The following is a 17,924-nucleotide window of genomic DNA, read 5'->3' as shown; positions in this document are numbered from 1 at the left end:
ACATCTCATAAATGAAACATAACGTGGTAAAGTCAACTCTTACCCGTGGGGCATAGTTTATTGTTTGAAAGTCCTTAAGCTAAGTCTTGCCTCTAATACAATAGTTGTAGAACATCTCATAAATGAAAATATAACGTGGTAGAGTCAACTCTTGCCCGTGGAACATAGTTTGTTGTTTGAAAGTCTTTGAGCTAAGTCTTGCCTATAAGACAATAGTTGTATAACATCTCATAAATAAAAACATAACGTGGTAAAGTCAACTCTTGCCCGTGGGGCATAGTTTATTGTTTGAAAGTTTTTGAGCTAAGTCTTGCCTATAGAGCAATAGTTGTAGAACATCTCATAAATGAAAATATAACGTGGTAGAGTCAACTCTTCCCCATGGGGCATAATTTATTATTTGAAAGTCCGTGAGTTGAGTCTTGCCTGTAAGGCAATAGTTGTAGAACATCTCATAAATGAAAATATAATTTGGTAGAGTCCACTCTTGCCCGTGGAACATAATTTCTTGTTTGAAAGTCCTTGAGCTAAGTTTTGCCTCTAAGGCAATAGTTGTAGAACATTTCATAAATGCAAACATAACATGGTAGAGTTAACTCTTGCCCGTGGGCCATAATTTATAGTTTGAAAGCTAAGTTTTGCCTCTAAGACAATAGTTGTAGAACATCTCATAAATGAAAACATAATTTGGTAGAGTCAATTTTTGCCTGTGGGGCATAATATGTAGTTTGAAAATCCTTGAGTCAAGTCTTGACTCTAAGGCAATAGTTGTAGAACATCTCATAAATAAAAATATAACGTGGTAAAGTTAACTCTTACCCGTAGGAAATAATTCGTAGTTTGAAAGTCATAAGTCTTGTCTCTTCAATATAGTAGTGTCAACTCTTATCCATGAAATGTAGATTGTAGTTCGAAAGTCATAAGTCTTGCCTTTATAATGTGATAGTGTCAACTCTTGCTCATGAGATGTAACTTGAATGGAAGAAATAAAAAAAAATAATAATAATTATAAAAATTGCAAAAGAAAAGAAAATGAAGAAAAACATTAAAAAAATAAAAGTTAAAGAAAATGTAGAAGTTGAGAGAAAATAGAAAAAAATTCAGATTGATAAAAATAAAGATCAAGAAAATTTTTTTAAAAAAGAAAAAAAATCAAAGAAAAATAAAATAAAAAATTCTTTATAGAAGTAGACGTTGAGAGGTATGAAGAAAAAAATAAGGATTGAAAAAAAAAGGACAAAAAAAGTAAGAAAAAATAAAAAATCAAAATCATATAAAAGAAAAAAGAAAAACAAGAAGTTGAGCGAAAAAAAGAAAAAAATAAGAGTTGAAGAAAATAAAAAAAATAAAAAATAAAAATAAAAAAATAAAAATTATAAGAGATAAATATAAATTTATTATTCATATTGAGGAGTATTTGATTAGGGATAACTTCGTTTAAAAAAAAAATTAGCTAATAGAATCTTTTTATTTAGCACTAAAATTTGAAATCCCATTCAATTTGGATCTATTTTTGTGTCAACTAAAAAAAAAAAAAGTACTGCTTCTGTCCTTTTTTTTTTTTGGCGTTCCTTTAACGCTTATGCAGACACATGTTGTAGCCAATCATCCTCTTACACTTCAGCATAAGAGCTGACATGGGTCCTCTGTTCACCCACTATGTATAATGATGATGGACTAGCTTATAGGAGTAGCCTCAGGCGTTTCTGTTAGTCTTTTTAGGTAGAGCGTAGACGCAAATAGAGTAATAGTGAATAGATGGTGAGAAAGCTGGGGGTAATGGCGAATAGTGGTTCAATTTTCACTACTCTTTTAGTAGTTGTAGTAGCTCTTCTTGCTGTTTCAGCAGAAAATGAGGGAGACAAGATAGTACAGTCGAAGGAAGAATTTGTGTGGACTTTGGACCATACTAACTTCTCTGATATTATTTCCCATCACAAGATGATCGTTGTAGAGTTCTATGCCCCTTGGTAATTACTCTTTCCCTAGTTTTATTTTCGGTGCAACCGTTTTTAGGTTCATCTCATTTTCCTTTATTTTAGTCTCTGCTTCTTCGTTTCATGGAGAACCACAACTACTGCCAAAGATTTTCTTCTTTTGTATTACCCTTTTGCTTTTTGTAGTGTGATTCCTTTTGAAGAGTAAGGTGTTAATTAATCGAGCCAAACCAACAAGTCTAGTTTTTAATTGATTTCAAGCTGAGGTTTTGACTTTCTTCTTCTTCTTCTTTTAAGTTTCTTTTTGTTTTGCTGTACTTCGATCTCAGTCAGCAACTGTTACATTTCTTTAGTTGTATATGATATTTATATGGGAAAGATTCTCTCTCTTTTTTTTTTTTTTTAATTTTTATTTTTCGTGTTAAGTCATGTAGAATATATTACTAGTATTTAATTGATTTCGGATTAATTTTGCAAGATTTTATTTCAAGCCTAATAGGAAAAAAATAATTAATCAGGCAGTTGACTATACGTAATCAGTGATCTGCTTGTCTATCATATTTTTGAGCTTGGTCAGTTAATTATGACGAATCAAATGTTTCAACTGTGTTCAACGAGTTAAATAGAGTGGAATTAAAGATCTTTCTGGTGGTAATGATTCTCCCATTGATCATTCGATTGCATCTTAGATACAAGTGTGGGTTTTTGCTTGTAACTTGTAACAATTAATAGTAAATGCAGATTGTTCTCGTGACTATTGAGAGGATGAAATTGTTGAAGCATCTTGAATTAACGTTTGCAAACTTTTCTTTTGGTCTTTGAAAAGTGTGTGTTTCTTGATTTCTCAATTCAGATCTGAAGCTGGAATGCTCAAGGCTATCAATCCTAATGGATAGACTGGGATGTTAGTAAAGTAGTTAACTGCCACAAACACTTTTCGCTCTCACTACATGCTTAAAAAAGGAAGCCCAGTGCCCTAATCTCCTACTATGCATGGAACAGACTGTTTCCTGGCTCGAACCTATGATCTCCTGGTCACATCACCAACTTTACTAGTTACGCCAACTCATAGTAAACTTTACAAGAATACCATGAGTTGCAATTTCATTCAGAAATAATGAAAAAATATAAATGAATACCTTAATTAAAGATCATTTAGTTTGGCTTTTCGGGAAGTAATCAGGTGGTAAGTACCTGTCAACTCCAATCTTAAGGCTGTGGGTTTGAGTCACTAGGGGAGCAAAAAAATTAGGTGCTCCTTACGAGGGGTAAAATACAACAAAGAAAATCAGGTAGACATTTTGGGAGTATTTGGGATGTAGTTATATCAAACAGGCATCCGCATGGCTACATTTGTGAATTTTGCTATCCTAAAGTCTTCGTTGTAAACAGAGTCAACTGTTTTCCTTCCATTTTCAAATTTATGTCCTGTAAATGGACTTTATAATTAAGAATATGCTGCGATTCAAACATGAAGGATGGACAAACAAGGGTCATTGATTTAGATCTCAGTAGTTGAATAACTATCTTGCGAGCATAAACTCTATAAACTAAAGAAGATTAATTACATGATTATGCATTATTCATGATCCAAATGTCTAAAAGAAAAGTAGATGTTTAATTGCTTATTCGGGATGTCTATGGTATATATTCTTCAGGCATGTAGGTTCAACTTCATGTTGCCTATAATTGCAATATTTTGAATTGGTTACAGTGCTTTTCATGGCTTAAAGTATTTTTAGATGTCTTTGAATATGATTATATTTTTTTCATTTTCCCTTTAAAATTTAGACTTGATTGTATATCTTCTGTGTTATAGGTGTGGATACTGCCAGCAACTTGAGCCAAAGGTACTAATTGAATTGCTATTGTCCTTATTTAGAATGACCTATTTTTAGCTTTATCAATATTTGCTATGTAACAGATTAATAATAAAAAGTCTTTGGTATTTTTTTTCCTATCATGCCAGTACGAACAAGCAGCTTCGGTGTTGAATAGTCACGATCCTCCAGTAATTCTTGCTAAAATGGATACAACAATTCCAGAAAATGCAGCACTTGCAAGAAATTACACCCTTAACGGTGTTCCAAATATTAGGATCTTCCGTAATGGTGGCAAGACAGTTCATGAGTATAAAGGTACTCGTGAGACCGAGGGTATAATTGCCTATTTGAAAAAACATGCGGGCCCTGCATCTCTTGAAATCAAATCAAAGGAAGATGCTGCAAACCTTATTGATGGAAAAAAAATCGTTGTCGTAAGCATTTTTTCTCTCTAACTCAACTTTTCATTTCTCTTTTTGCCTAATTACTTGTTTATGGCTAAAATTGACATACTGTATATACAGGCTGGCATATTTCCAGAACTCTCTTTAGAGAAGATCCAGAACTTCACAGCTCTTGCTGAAGATCTAAGAGTAGATTATGATTTTGTTCACACACTTGATGCCAAACTCCTTCCTCGTGGTGGGCTGGTTGATAAACCATCTATTCGTCTATTTAAGCCATTTGATGAACTCTATGCTGACTTCGAGGTATTCTGATTCTTGTGTTTGACCTGATCAATTTGAGTGAACTCTCTTCCTTTTCCAATAGTTTAGCTTTGAAGGTTTCACTTGGCGAGTAACAGTGTAGTTATATATACATATTATCCCAGGATTTTCAACTTGAGGCAATGCAGAATTTCATTGAAGAAACTAGTGTTCCAATCATGGCTATTCTTGATGACAATCCAGAAAACCAGCAATTTGTCAACCACTTTTTGCATAGTCCGGGGGACAAGGTACTTAGCTTCTTAAAATTATTTATTGCAAGACATGATCATCTAAAAAGATGTGGAGAAGAACATCTATTGTAATGGTTTTGCATCTCTATCATCATCGTTGTATCCCTTTCTCCTTGGGGAACACTGATAGAAAGTCTGATCGATGGGATTTCATTGTGTGCTTCTGTGCTTTTTGACTGTCGTAACCTACATCTTTCCTCTCACTGTCTTTGAGTGGATAAAAATTGAGAAGTTGTGATAGCGCACTTTAATGAGGCATTAAAATGCTTTGGTGGTATCAATATTGAGAGATCAATGCGACTAGATACTACTAGATGAAGTTGAATACTAAGTTGCGCGGACTCTTCACTTTTGATGCCGCACCTGTGTCGTATTCTCCAAAAATACACTACTTTTAGTGAATCTGACACGCACCCGCTGACATTTTTGAAGAGTCCGAGCAACATAGGTTGAATATCCATTGGATAAATTATACGCATGCAGATCGATACTTGTTATTTCTGTACTGAAGAATGCATGAGATGTTTATTGGCTACTGTTTGATTGTCCTTTCAGTGGAGCATAGAAGCTTAATCTAATGTAAGGAGAGATATTTATATGAAAGATGATTCTTAGTATTTACAATTTTTTCCTGGGAGGTAAAAGGTTGATATAGCTTATCTTTTGTTATAAGGTAAATGATATTATTAACAATGGGAATGAAAGCTCCCGTTTACAAGAGGTATACGAAAAAGTGGAGAATTTGCATCAAAACATGATTCTCTACAAAAGACACCCAATCATCTATACAAGAAGAATTTCAAGGGTGCACCAAAAAAGCTATCAAAGAAAAAAAAATTATTTCTAAAGTGTTCAAACTCATTGCACCCAAGGGTGTGGCCTAGTGGTTCAATTCCCAGCAGTTTCTTCTCATCTGTTCTAGCCTTGGTGGACAGTGTTACCTGGTACCTGTTGCTGGTTGGAGGTGACAAGTATCCCGTGGATTTAGTCGAGGTGCGTGCAAGCTGGCCCGGACACCACGGTTATAAAAAAAAAACTCATTATCGATTCCCTCAAAAGTTCTCATATTTCTCTCTTTCCATACGACCCACATAAGAGGTAATAGGGCAACCTTCTATGCCTTATGTCGTTTACATCTATGTCTTCCATCTCAGCTGTGTAGGACATCGTTAACATTACCCGACATTACCCATTTTCACCAAAATAATTTAAAACCACCCTCCATAAGCTCGATGCCACTTTGCAATGCACCAATATATGATCAACTTCTTTACATGAATACTAGCACATAAAATACCAGCTAAAATGAGTGATGTCTCTTTTTCTTTTAGGTTCTCGACTGTCAAAATTGCTCCCCTCGTTGCCAATCATACCAAAAAGAATAGCCTCCTTATGTGGAAAAGGCATCTGCTTATCCAAAGTGAACAAACCATCACACCTCAAGGCACACCTCCATGAGTCACTTAATTTGTGCCTAATTTGATTGTAAAGTAACTCCAATAACCTTTGGAATTCTTCCATCTCCCAATCCGTAGATTTCTCCTACATGTGAGGTCCCAAAGAACTTCCCTTCATGCTCCTCACGGATCTGGTGGACTGTCGACCCCCTATAGTTTGAAGTTTTGCACATGTTCGGGAAAGACGAACCTCAACAGGTTCTCCCCATACCATTTGTGACTCCAAAAACTTTTTGATGTTAAGGAAAGACAAACCACAACAGATTTTCCCAACACCATTTTTGATTCCAAAAACTAATTCTCCTTTCATCCCTCGCCCTAAAGGTGGTAGTGATCATTAAAGTCTTCCCATTCCTTCAGAATGTTACTCCAAAGTCCACATGCTATAACCAAATAGAACAATAATACCTATAGTCGTCCACCCCATTTCTGATGTGCCATATTTTTCAACCATTACCTTCCTTCACAAGGCGTTTTCCTCCATCCCAAATCTCTATAACCACTTTCCTAGTAAATGTTTCTTAAACACCTTACGATCTCTTACTCCTAAATTACGCCATCGTTGGAGTTTTAACAGCCTCCCAGTTAACTAAGTGAAGCTCTCTAGCACCGTCTGCTGTATCCCATAAAAAGTTCGTTTGAAGCCTTTTCAGATTTTTTGTAACTCTCACTGGTGCGTGCAACAAAGACAAGTAGTAGGTAGGAATGCTTAAAAAAGTGCTTTTGTGAGTACTTTATCGCTTTCGCTTTCCTGTTAATATCTTCTCAACCCTTTCAATTACAATATTCCACACCGCATGGTCCTTATGCAATACTCTTAAGGCAAATGTAAGTAAGTAGTAGGCAGAGAGCCCACAGCCCACAGTTCAATTGAACACTTGAGCTAGCTCTTCAATATTTTCCACCTTTACCACAAGGAAAATCTTGAAGATTGGTCTTGAGCCCTGACACAATTTGGACCCATCCCAAAACCTGCTTTAAGTATGTCAGCTGACCCAATTTGCATCACAAAAATGTGTGGCCCTTACATTACTTTGCTCCCAAGTGAAGCCGAGAATCCCCTCAAGCAACCTTCCTTGTCCGCCCTATCCATCAGTTTACTCGAGGTTTCCATAACAAGGATAAAACACATAGGGGATAGTGGGTCCTCTAGCCTCAGGCCCCTCGAGCTCCCTAAAAGCTACAAGGTTACTGTTAACAAGGACAGAGAATCTGATGGGGGAAGTTCACACTCATCCATCTCTTCCATTTGTCTTATAAACTCCTCTGCACCATTATCTAATCACGGAACTCTCAGTTAACGTGGTCAAAAGCTTTCTCCCAGTCCAGCTTGCAAAGTATGCTTGGATCTCCTTTTCTCTTTCCATTTTCACAACTTTATTTGCCACTGAAGTTGCATCCACAATCTCTCGTCCTTTCATAAAAGTATTTTAAGATAGACACAGTCTCATCTAGTATAATTTTAAGTCTATTGGAAAATACCTTAGATAAGATCTTGTAGATGCTTCCCATTGTACTAATAAGTCTGGAGTCTCTAATGCATGAAGCTCCCTCCTTTTTCGACACAATAGCTATGAAAGAAGTGTCGAGGCTTCTCTCAAGTTTACTAGACTCATGAAAAGCCTCAATAGCCACTTGCTCCAACACTGCTTAAACAAAGACATCGAAAACTGTCACGCCAAGGGCTTTGTCCCAGCACAACTACTAACCGCCTCCCTCACCTCCTCTTCCCTAATATCCATCTCCAACAACACACTCATCTCTTCCCCTATGTGAATAAAGACAATCCCCCAGTATGGCCTCAACTCACTTCCTCCTTGTACAAATGCTTGTAAAATCTCACAATTACCCTTTGAACCACTTCCGGATCACCTACCTCACCCCATTCACCTGAAGTCTATAAAGCTTCTTCTACGGTTCATAGATGCTACCCGATGGAAGAATTTAAGGTTAGAATCCCTTTTTTTTTTTTAACCACAACGCCCTCAATTTTCTCCTTCAAGTTGTCTCCTGCACTATTGCTAACTCAAAAATCTCTCTTCATCTCTCCGTTTATCATCTACTTCCACTCCTCTTGCTCTTTCAACCATTTCCCTAACTCCCCCCGCCCCCACCCCCACACCAAAAAACTCATTCATTAATTCTTCATTTTCACCCCTACTGATAAGAATTGGGTTACGTTGATAAACAAGAAAAATAACACGGAAGCGAAAATCCTGAAGATTAAAGACAAGAAATTAAAGATATCAAATAAATCCCTAATTTCGAGATGAAGTGCTAAGAACCCTAATTGGTCTTAATATTCAAAATTAGTGGATTAAGACTAATTATGATACTAATAAAGTTAATTCAAGAACTTAGATCCAAAAGTGATCTAGACCCCTATTTCGAAGAAATTAAAGACAACAATTAGTATAAGACTAATCACCTTCTTTAATTAACTTTCATAGAAACCAAAGATACCAAGTTAAGAATTAAATCTTACCCTCCTAAAGAATCGTTCTTATAAGATTGCAAGATAAATTTCGCCACACACAAAGGTGTAAATAAGAGAAACTCTCAATTAATAATAATGTAAGTTTCCAAATTTACTCACAACCCATATGGGCCCAATCTTCTTCCTTTTGGGCTTGGACTTGAATCATGAAGTATGTGTAGCACTTTGCCCATTCTTCTCCATAATTCTTAGGCTCGTTCTTGGGCTTTTCTTCCATCATAAGCCTCTTCTTGATTTCACATTGAAACCGAGGCTTTGACGAAGGTCTTCTTAGGGCTTCAATAGCATCATCACTGCCCATGGAGCTATCACCTACCCTGAAAAAGACCCCTTGTCCCACTCTTTTATATATTCCTTTAGCTATTTTAATTTCTTTGCAAGTCGGAAAGGTATATCAGATACTTCATAACCTGTCCACCCGTCCTTGACTCTATCATTGAAATTTGTCGCCTTATGCCACATGTTCTCAAAGTGGAAAGGCGCTCAAGGATATCTTCTTCTACTTCCATCTAACATGATAGGCATATAGTCTAAGGTCAGTCTGGGAGTGGGATCTACGACACATTTGGCACTAGCTCCTTTACTAGTGAACGCTATGAATCTATCCACCTTGATTTTGAAATGTATACCTTCGCTCTGACCCATGTAAACCATTTACCTGTCAAAGGAAAGTCAACAAGAAGATGATTGTCAATAAACTCAGACTCGACAATGCAAAAAGAGATGGCTATTAATCTTTGACTTTGCATGGCATAAATTAGCTGGAAGTCATATGAATTTTTCTTTTATGTTAAGTTTTTCTGGGTTAAGAAAGCCTGTGTTTGCACCAACCACACAAAACATACTATTTTGAAAGGAGTCTTGATTTCCCAGATCTGTTTCCAAGGCCAGTTGTTTCCCACTAAACTATTTCTGAGAGTAAAGAAGGCTGACTTCAGTCCAGTATATGTAATCATTGATCCTTGGTGCTATTTGATTTTGCAGATTTGTGTTTTTTTCTTTTCGACTTTTGTTCCAAAAGGTTTTGCTGTCTTTCTTCTTAAAGTCACTCGATGTTAAAAAAAAAAATGCTGCACTTTATTTAGCAATTTGTATCTCCTTCTTGTTCCTCTCTAACACCTAAGATTTTCTATCAATATTTCGAATTTGTAGGTATTTCTATTTCTCAACTTCAGCACTGATCTTGATGCTTTCAAGTCCAAATACTATGATCTTGCAGTCAGTTACAAGGGAAAGGAAGCAAACTTCCTCTTGGGAGATGCTGAGACTGGTAAAAGGGCCCTTCAGGTTATTTCTTCCTCCTCAAATCAATCTGCATAGATTACTTAATTTCCCACTGGGAGAGAAACGAGAGTTGAATATGCACTTTTCTTGGTTGCAGTATTTTGGATTGGACACTGATCAGGCACCTTTAGTCTTCTTACTTTCCATGGACGGCACAAAATATGTTCAGAGACATGTACAACCTGATAACCTTGCATCTTGGTTGAAGGATTGTAAGGTAATGACTTGAACCTGATTTCTATGTTTTCCTGTATTCTATTGCTACTCAATCAAACATCAAGTATCTTCTATTGTTTTCGTTATGAATGTGATTACTTGCTTTCTTATTTTTCCAATCTGTTTTTCTTTCTCCAATTTGTTTATATCTTTTCTTGTTTGAATACAGGATGGGAAGTTGAAACCATACTTGAAGTCACAGCCTATCCCAGAAGTTAACAATGAACCTGTTAAGGTGGTGGTTGCGGAGACTCTTGAGGATATGGTGCTCAATTCAGGGAAAGATGGTTTGTATCATTCATTGAAGCAGAAGAAATTTAAAAATAGTTATAAAGTGGAAAGCTAGACTGATATGTCAAGATTCTGTTATATTTTGTTTATCTTGATGTTGATTTGGTCATAGTGTTCCTCTCCCAACAGATTTGTTTCCTTTCCGGTTTCATCTTCTCTTCTCTCACTTTATTGGAGCATTAGAAAAGTGAGTGCAGTGATTCTGTTGCAGCGTATTGTGTAAAGGAAGTAATACATTTTATTCTTTTTTCCCTTGCAGTACTGGTAGAGTTCTATCGACTTGGGTGTAAATATTGTGAGGAGTTCACTCCAGTCTTGGATGAAATAGCTCTCTCATTTGAAAAAGACCCTGATGTCCTAATTGTTAAAATTGTATGAATCTCCTTGACCCTTGTCTATTTTCTCTGCCACTTTTTCTATTTTCCCGTATTTTTTTATGAGATTACTTTTCTCATCTACCATGTTATCTGCTTTAGGATGGGACAGAAAATGATATACCTCGTGACCTGTTTGAAGTTCAAGGATTCCCAACTTTATACTTGAGATCTGCAACCGGTAGTTTGTCAAGGTTTGACGGCAATAGAACAAAAGAGGCCATTATTGAATTTATCCAGACAAATAGGGGTACCCCTGCTCCTTCAAATTTTGTGAAATCTGATTTAACAGTATCAGAAATGGCACAAAAAGAGCCAGTGAAGGATGAGTTGTAAGGAGGTAATGGTCTTTAACTTCTTCTTTGTCTAAGAGTATCAACATCAATTATTCTTTTGCATTTTTTGGGCCACAGGATTGTTGAGATCAATCAGTTAATTAATTGTGCAAGCAGTTAGTTAGTTAACAATGTGCATCCTAGTTAGTTAGTAGCTTGATTCGCTTAAGAGTAGTAGTTAGTTAGTTATCTTAATTGATTAGTTGAAACTAGTTGTCACTTGTTTCTATATAAATAGACTCTTATAGCATAGTGAAAGTCAGTTTTCTGATTTGCAAAAATATCTTCTCTCATGTTACGGTTATCACAACCGTGAGCTCTGCTTGATCCATTAATGGAGGTTCACTATTGTTTTAGCTCAATCTCTACATGGTATCAGAGCCAGGAATGGTATTTTTGCTTAACCTCTGTTAATTGTTTCCTCATTTTTTTCCTCTGTTTTGCTCCCCTTCCTTGATTTTGCGATCAATTTCGCTCTTCCTGCTCTTCGATTTCACTTTCCATGGCTTCCGAGACTTCTACACATTCTGATCTTCATCCACCTCCTACATGAGGAAACATTGATTTTTCAAATCCTATTTACCTTCACCCTGCTGAAAATGCAGGATTCATTCTCTGACACGCTGTTTTTGATGGTATTGGTTATCGTTCCTGGAGACGGGGAATAATTAGGGCATTATCAGTGAAGAACAACTTGGATTTTATCAATGACAAATCTACAATACCCACTGAAGATTCTCCTAACTTCAGTCTTCGGGAAAGATGCGACAACACGGTGACCTCATGGATCCTAAATTCATTATCATACGATTTGGTAGACAGCCCACAATATGTGAATGATGCTAGAGAACTTTGGCAGAAACTCGAGGATCAATATGATCAAACTAATGGCGCGAAATTGTACCAACTATAAAAGGAAATCAATGATTTATCACAAGGAAATTTGGATATCACTGCTTACTATACAAAGATGGAGAAGTTGTGGGAAGAATTGAACACTCTCAATGCTATCACAGCCTGTTGTCAATGCTCATGTCTAAGGCCAGTATGCACAAGGTAGAGCAAGACAGGCGTTTGATTCAATTCCTCATGGGATTAAATGAAGTTTACATTGCTGTGCGAGGTAATATCCTCATGATGAATCCATTCCCTACTATAGCTCAATGTTTTGTTATTCTAATTTGTTGGTTTTTTAAAAGAAGATGGGGCAGCGAAAAAGGGGTTTAAAATGGCTCTCTTTGGATTGAAATGGTTTTCAAGCTTTCAATGAGCTTTTAACAGCTTTCAATAATTTTCTTAAGCTTAGGAGGGCTTTAAATAGCCAACATGAAGCACATAATCTGCATTATTTGAAATTCAAAATCCTAAACTATCTCAACAAACTAAACAAACGAACAAATATTTAAAATTTAAATTCATCGTAAAACTAAATAATTTATTAGACTAAAAATTACTGAAGTAACTAAATGCAAAACTTAACATAATTCAAGAGGAAAAATAAAGAGAAGTTAAGCCTCATAGTCAACTGGATTTTGGATCTACTTCATTGAATGTGCATGGTACAACAAATTTGGGTTTCAGAACAAATTATCAAGGAAAACATATCTCTAATCAGTTCACTGGGCAGAATAATACTAAATCTAATGCTAGTCAGGATCACCGACAAAACTCTACATCCTATAGTAACAATCAGTTCAACAATATTGGAAGTAATTCTGGTGGTTATAAGGCTGGTAGATCCCATATTTTCTGTGACTACTGTAAAAAGCCTGGTCACACTGAAGATAAATGCTATAGACTACATGACTTCCCACAAGACTTCAAGTTTACCAAAGGGAGAAATTCAGCTTCTGCTTCACATGTTTGTGGTATTGATTCCAGTACTTCAGATGGAAATAACCATGTTCTGCTTAACAACCAAGATAAACCCCAAGGAACAATACAACCGGTTGCTCAGCTTACTGAACAACCTTCAGCCTTTAGATACAAGACAAGACTCCAACATCACCAATGCGCAGTAAACTTTGCTGGTATTATTGCTTGCCACTCACTCATAACAATAATAGGAGAACTATCAAGTGGATGTGACTCATTATGCGTTGACTCTTTGGATTTTAGATTCTGGGGCTTCCCACCTTATGACCTTTAATAAAACTTTACTAACCAATATTAAAACTTTACCTTATCCATTCCTAGACGTTACTAACCAATATTAAAACTTTACTTTATCCATTCCTAGTATTTTTATCAAATGGTTACAGAGTCAAAGTCACTGAAATTGATGATGCCCTCATCAGTCCACTTCTGACCCTCTGACCCTGTACAAAGTGTTGTATGTGCCTAGTTTCAAGTTTAACCTCATATCTGTTAGCTGCTTAACATCTCAACACAAGAGCATGGTCAGTTTCACCAGTTTTTGTTGTGTTTTGCAGGCCCCTTCATTGAAGAGGCCTTTGGAGATTGGTAGAGCCAAAGATGGACTATACTACCTTTGCTCCAAATGTCACAACAAGCATCCAAATGTAGCTGCATATTGCAAGTCTTTTTCACCCCTTATTTTTCCCTACCTGTCTGATTCTTGTTCTAGTTTGTCCAGTCTTGGTTGTGGTTCTTGTAAATACAATAAGCAAAATGTATCTCATCATCACCTGGTATATAGTTCACATCCTGCATCATCACCTGGTATATAGTTCACATCCTGTAAATAAAGGAACTTGTTCTGTCTGTCGTTCTTTAACTTCTACGTCTCATGGAAATAACAATGATCTTTTATGGCACTTAAGACTAGGCCATGTATCCTTTGTGAAGATGAAAGGGATATCCTCACTACCACATTTGTCACCTAAACAACCCTTCATTTGCTCGATCTGTCCAATGTCCAGACAAACTAGACTTACCCTCCCAGAAAAGACCACCACTACAATAAAACCTTTTGATAATTTGCACGTTGATATGTGGGGACCATATCATACATCTACTCATGACAATCATAGATTTTTTCTCACACCGGTTGATGACTTTACTAGATCAACTTGGACTCACCTGGTGAGCAACAAAAGTAATGCTCTACATGTCATAAAATCTTTCATTTCCCTTGTTGAGAATCAATATGCAATCACTGTCAAGATTCTCACAATGGTCTTGAATTTGTTAATAATGAAACAGAACTACCTTCAATCCAAGGGAATTGTACACCAGAGAACCTGTTCCTACACACCACAATAGAATGGCGTTGTGGAGAGAAAACCTAAATATCTCCTAGAAATATCAAGAGCCTTGTTGTACCAATACAAACTACCTCTTTCATATTGGGGAGTGCTTCTTGACAGCTATATACTTAATAAATAGAATACCATCCTCAGTTTTAGGCAACAAACGTCCATATGAGTTATTGAACCAAAGACCACCATTGTATAATCACCTCAAGGACTTTGGATGCTTGTGCTATCCCACCATTCTCAAAGGACACAAATACAAGTTTGAACCAAGGATCACCACTCACATATTTGTAGGATATCCTTTTGGCGCCAAAGGTTACAGAGTATTAGACTTAACCATAAAAAGATTGTCTATTTCTAGAGATGTTGTGTTTCATGAAGCTGTTTTCCCCTTTGCATTATGTCCTGATAACTCTTCTTTTCCCTTCGTTTTAATGTCAGTAAGGTCCTACTTCAACAATACTTCAAACTTGAACACTAACACACACTCCACTGGTATTAGTCATTTGGATACACAGAGGATATCTCTGATTGTGTTGTTCCAAAGTCTGTTCACACTGAAACACCACTACCTGATCATTCGAATATTTCTATACAAATATCACATATTTCCACATGTGAAAACAGTGATGATATATCATCTCATCAACCTATGTCACCACCTCCAAATACACTACCTGTTGCAACCCAATCCACCTGAACTAAGGAGGTCATACAGAGTTCATACAATACCTGCTTATCTTCAAGAATACACTTACACATTACCTGGTCTTCACACCAGACCTACTGTTCCATCCACTAGTACATCCAAGTTTTCTTTTTTCTCACCTATAGCATCCTTGCCCTTAATAAGTAAATCCACCCCATTCACATCACTTACGCAAGATAGTCAAGAGACAATGAGAAACATTTCACTTGCTAGTGAACCCTCTTCTTATGAGGAAGCAGCCTTGAATCCTGCATGGCAAGCTGCCATGACCCAAGAGTTTGAAACACTTTATGCAAATCAAACTTGGGATTTAGTCACATTGCCTGCTAATAAGAAAGCTATAGGTTGTAGTTGGGTGTATAAAAATCAAACATAAAGCAGATGGAAGTGTAGAAAGGTTTAAGGCAAGACTTGTAGTCAAAGGTTTCACACAACAACAGGGTGTTGATTACACTGAAACGTTCTCACCAGTGGTGAAAATGACAACCATCAGAACCCTATTATGTTTAGCCATAAAGAAAGGATGGCCACTTTATAAATTGGATATTAACAATGCATTTCTGCATGGGGATTTAAGGGAAGAAGTCTACATGGAGTTACCACCAGGCTTATTGGTTGATCAAGAAGGACTAGTTTGCAGGCTAAAGAAATCACTATATGGTTTAAAACAAGCAAGCAGTCAATGGTATGACAAATTGACTGAGTCTTTATGCTCAAAAGATTTTGTGCATTCAGCCAGTGATTATTCCTTATTTGGGCAAACTATACTTTTTCTTAGGACTGGAAACTCTCTATACAGCTGATGGTGCCTTGATCTTGCAGAGTAAGTTTGCTACTGATTTACTCAAGTAGTTTGATTGCCTGAATTACACAAAGGTTTCATCACCCTTGGATTCTACAATTAAACTACATCCAGATAAAGGAAAGAGGTTGATGTCTGATCCTACAGTTTACGGGAAACTGGTAGGCAAAGTAAATTTTCTCACCAACACAAGGTTGGACATTGCCTATAGTGTGCAACATCTTAGTCAGTTTATGCATGCTCCCAGAGAACCACATTATCAGGCTGCACTACATGTGCTCCCAGAGAACCACATTATCAGGCTGCACTACATGTGCTGAGATACCTCAAAAATGATATAACCTTAGGACTCTTTCTATCTAACAAAAGTCAGTAAGTGGTTACATTGTTTTCCTTGGTGATATTCCCATTAGTTGGAAATTCAAGAAGCAGTCTACCATCTCACTTTCTTTAGCAGAAGCCGAGTATAGATCTCTCAGAAAGGTAGTGGGAGAATTAGTCTGGATTGACAGATTATTGACAGAGTTACTGAGTGTCCTTCCAAACCTATTTCTGTGTATTGTGATAGTGAAGTTGCAATTCATATTGCAAGGAATCCCGTGTTCCATGAAAGGTCCAAGCACATAGAAGTTGATTGCCATTTTGTTAGAGACAAAGCTTCATGATGGACTTATCAGTTTGCAACATATCTCAACCACACAACAATTAGCTGATATACTTACTAAAGCTCTTGGTGGTGTCACATCATTCTATACTTGGCAAGTTGTCAGTGCAGTCCACAACTCCCAACTTGAGGGGGGTGTTGAGATCAATCAGTTGATTAATTATGCTAGCAGCTAGTTAGTTAACGATGTGCATCCTAGTTTGTTATTGGCTTGATTAGCTTAAGAGAAGTAGTTAGTTCTCTTAATTGATTAGCTGAAACTAGTTGTGTCACTTGTTTCTTGTATAAATACTCTTACAGCATAGTGAAAATCAGCTTTCTGATTTGCAAATTATCTTCTCATGTTACGTTTATCACAACCATGAGCTCTGCTTGCTCCATTAATGGAGGTTCACTATTGTTATAGCTCAATCTCAATAGGAATATTTAGGAAACTTAATAGTTAACCTACATATTGGAGAAGAAGAATAACAAATGCTGAGAAGTAAACTATCCATCAGATGAATTATGAATGGTTTTGGACATGACTTGAAGGGAAAACATCTCTTGATTTTTTGGTTCTAGATTTCAGGATTTTCAGCTTGCGTATTGAAATTGAGCTTCTTTTACTCTATTTGCACTGTTGTAGAAGTGAGACTTCCCCAAATTACCCTTAGCTCTTAGCAGTAGGTATTTTCAACAACCGACAAGGAACAAAACAAAACTGAATAAGATGAGTTGTGAAATCAAAGTTGTTATTTGACATTCTAAATTGTATTCGGATTCAGCTTTAATTGCATGAGCTGAAGGGATCATCTCCAAAGGCATCTAAATTTGCTTTCCCTTTTTTTTGGCAGGTTTATGAAACCCACATTGATCATAGTGCAGCTTTCTTTTGTGTACCGATGGCGGTGTTTTCTCTCCCCTCTCATCCAATTAGCCCGACCTCCCTGCCTTTTTATTCTCTTTTTGCCTTGGTTAGCTTTCAAGAGGGTTTCAACCCTTCTCCAAACTTTTTGGTTTCTTGATGGCAATAAACGGGCTGCATTTGCCCACGCAGTTGTATCAATTTAGTGGCAATTATCAGTCTCCATAAACTTGCTTACTCTGCATTTTTGTTTGATTTGCTAACATTATTAACATTAACAGAATTACTAATTCTCCTATATAATAAGTCACGGAGTGGCAGGTGAAGCACACACCACACCATCGACATCCTGCTTGCCGTCATTTGACGTGCTTGCTCTATAATTTTACTATATCATCCCTAATTAATTGTTATATGTCATTTATGTATTAAAAATATTAATTATATTTAACAAATAAAATAAGACATTTATTACATGTTGCTTAAGCTACTTCAACGATAATTTTACT

At 36.5% G+C, this 17,924-nt stretch overlaps 1 protein-coding gene across 5 annotated transcripts; it reads left to right on the top strand.

The window, feature by feature from the left end:
- Positions 1-1,503: 1,503 nt before the first annotated feature.
- Positions 1,504-17,616, top strand: LOC107871202 (protein disulfide-isomerase). 5 transcript variants are annotated; one of them, XR_007055534.1, is made up of 13 exons: positions 1,506-1,970; positions 3,757-3,787; positions 3,907-4,194; positions 4,285-4,470; positions 4,593-4,718; positions 9,828-9,962; positions 10,057-10,176; positions 10,345-10,462; positions 10,726-10,838; positions 10,943-11,180; positions 11,781-11,950; positions 12,035-12,298; positions 17,405-17,616. XR_007055534.1 is itself a non-coding variant. In XM_016718045.2 (11 exons), the coding sequence occupies exons 1-10, from the start codon at positions 1,759-1,761 to the stop codon at positions 11,174-11,176; spliced, it is 1,563 nt and encodes a 520-aa protein (XP_016573531.2). In that variant the 5' UTR covers positions 1,504-1,758; the 3' UTR covers positions 11,177-11,180; positions 17,405-17,616. The 5 variants fall into 5 exon arrangements, 1 of the variants encoding a protein (XP_016573531.2); XR_007055535.1 differs by adding an exon at positions 13,608-15,787 and having other exon boundaries at positions 11,781-12,298; positions 15,881-17,503; XR_001674645.2 differs by having other exon boundaries at positions 11,781-12,298.
- The last annotated feature ends 308 nt before the right edge of the window (positions 17,617-17,924 follow it).

This window comes from Capsicum annuum, chromosome 5, assembly GCF_002878395.1.
Source record: "Capsicum annuum cultivar UCD-10X-F1 chromosome 5, UCD10Xv1.1, whole genome shotgun sequence".
Taxonomy (NCBI): domain Eukaryota; kingdom Viridiplantae; phylum Streptophyta; class Magnoliopsida; order Solanales; family Solanaceae; genus Capsicum; species Capsicum annuum.
The sequence above is the reverse complement of the archived record's forward strand: the minus strand, read 5'-3'. Positions and strand labels throughout refer to the sequence as shown.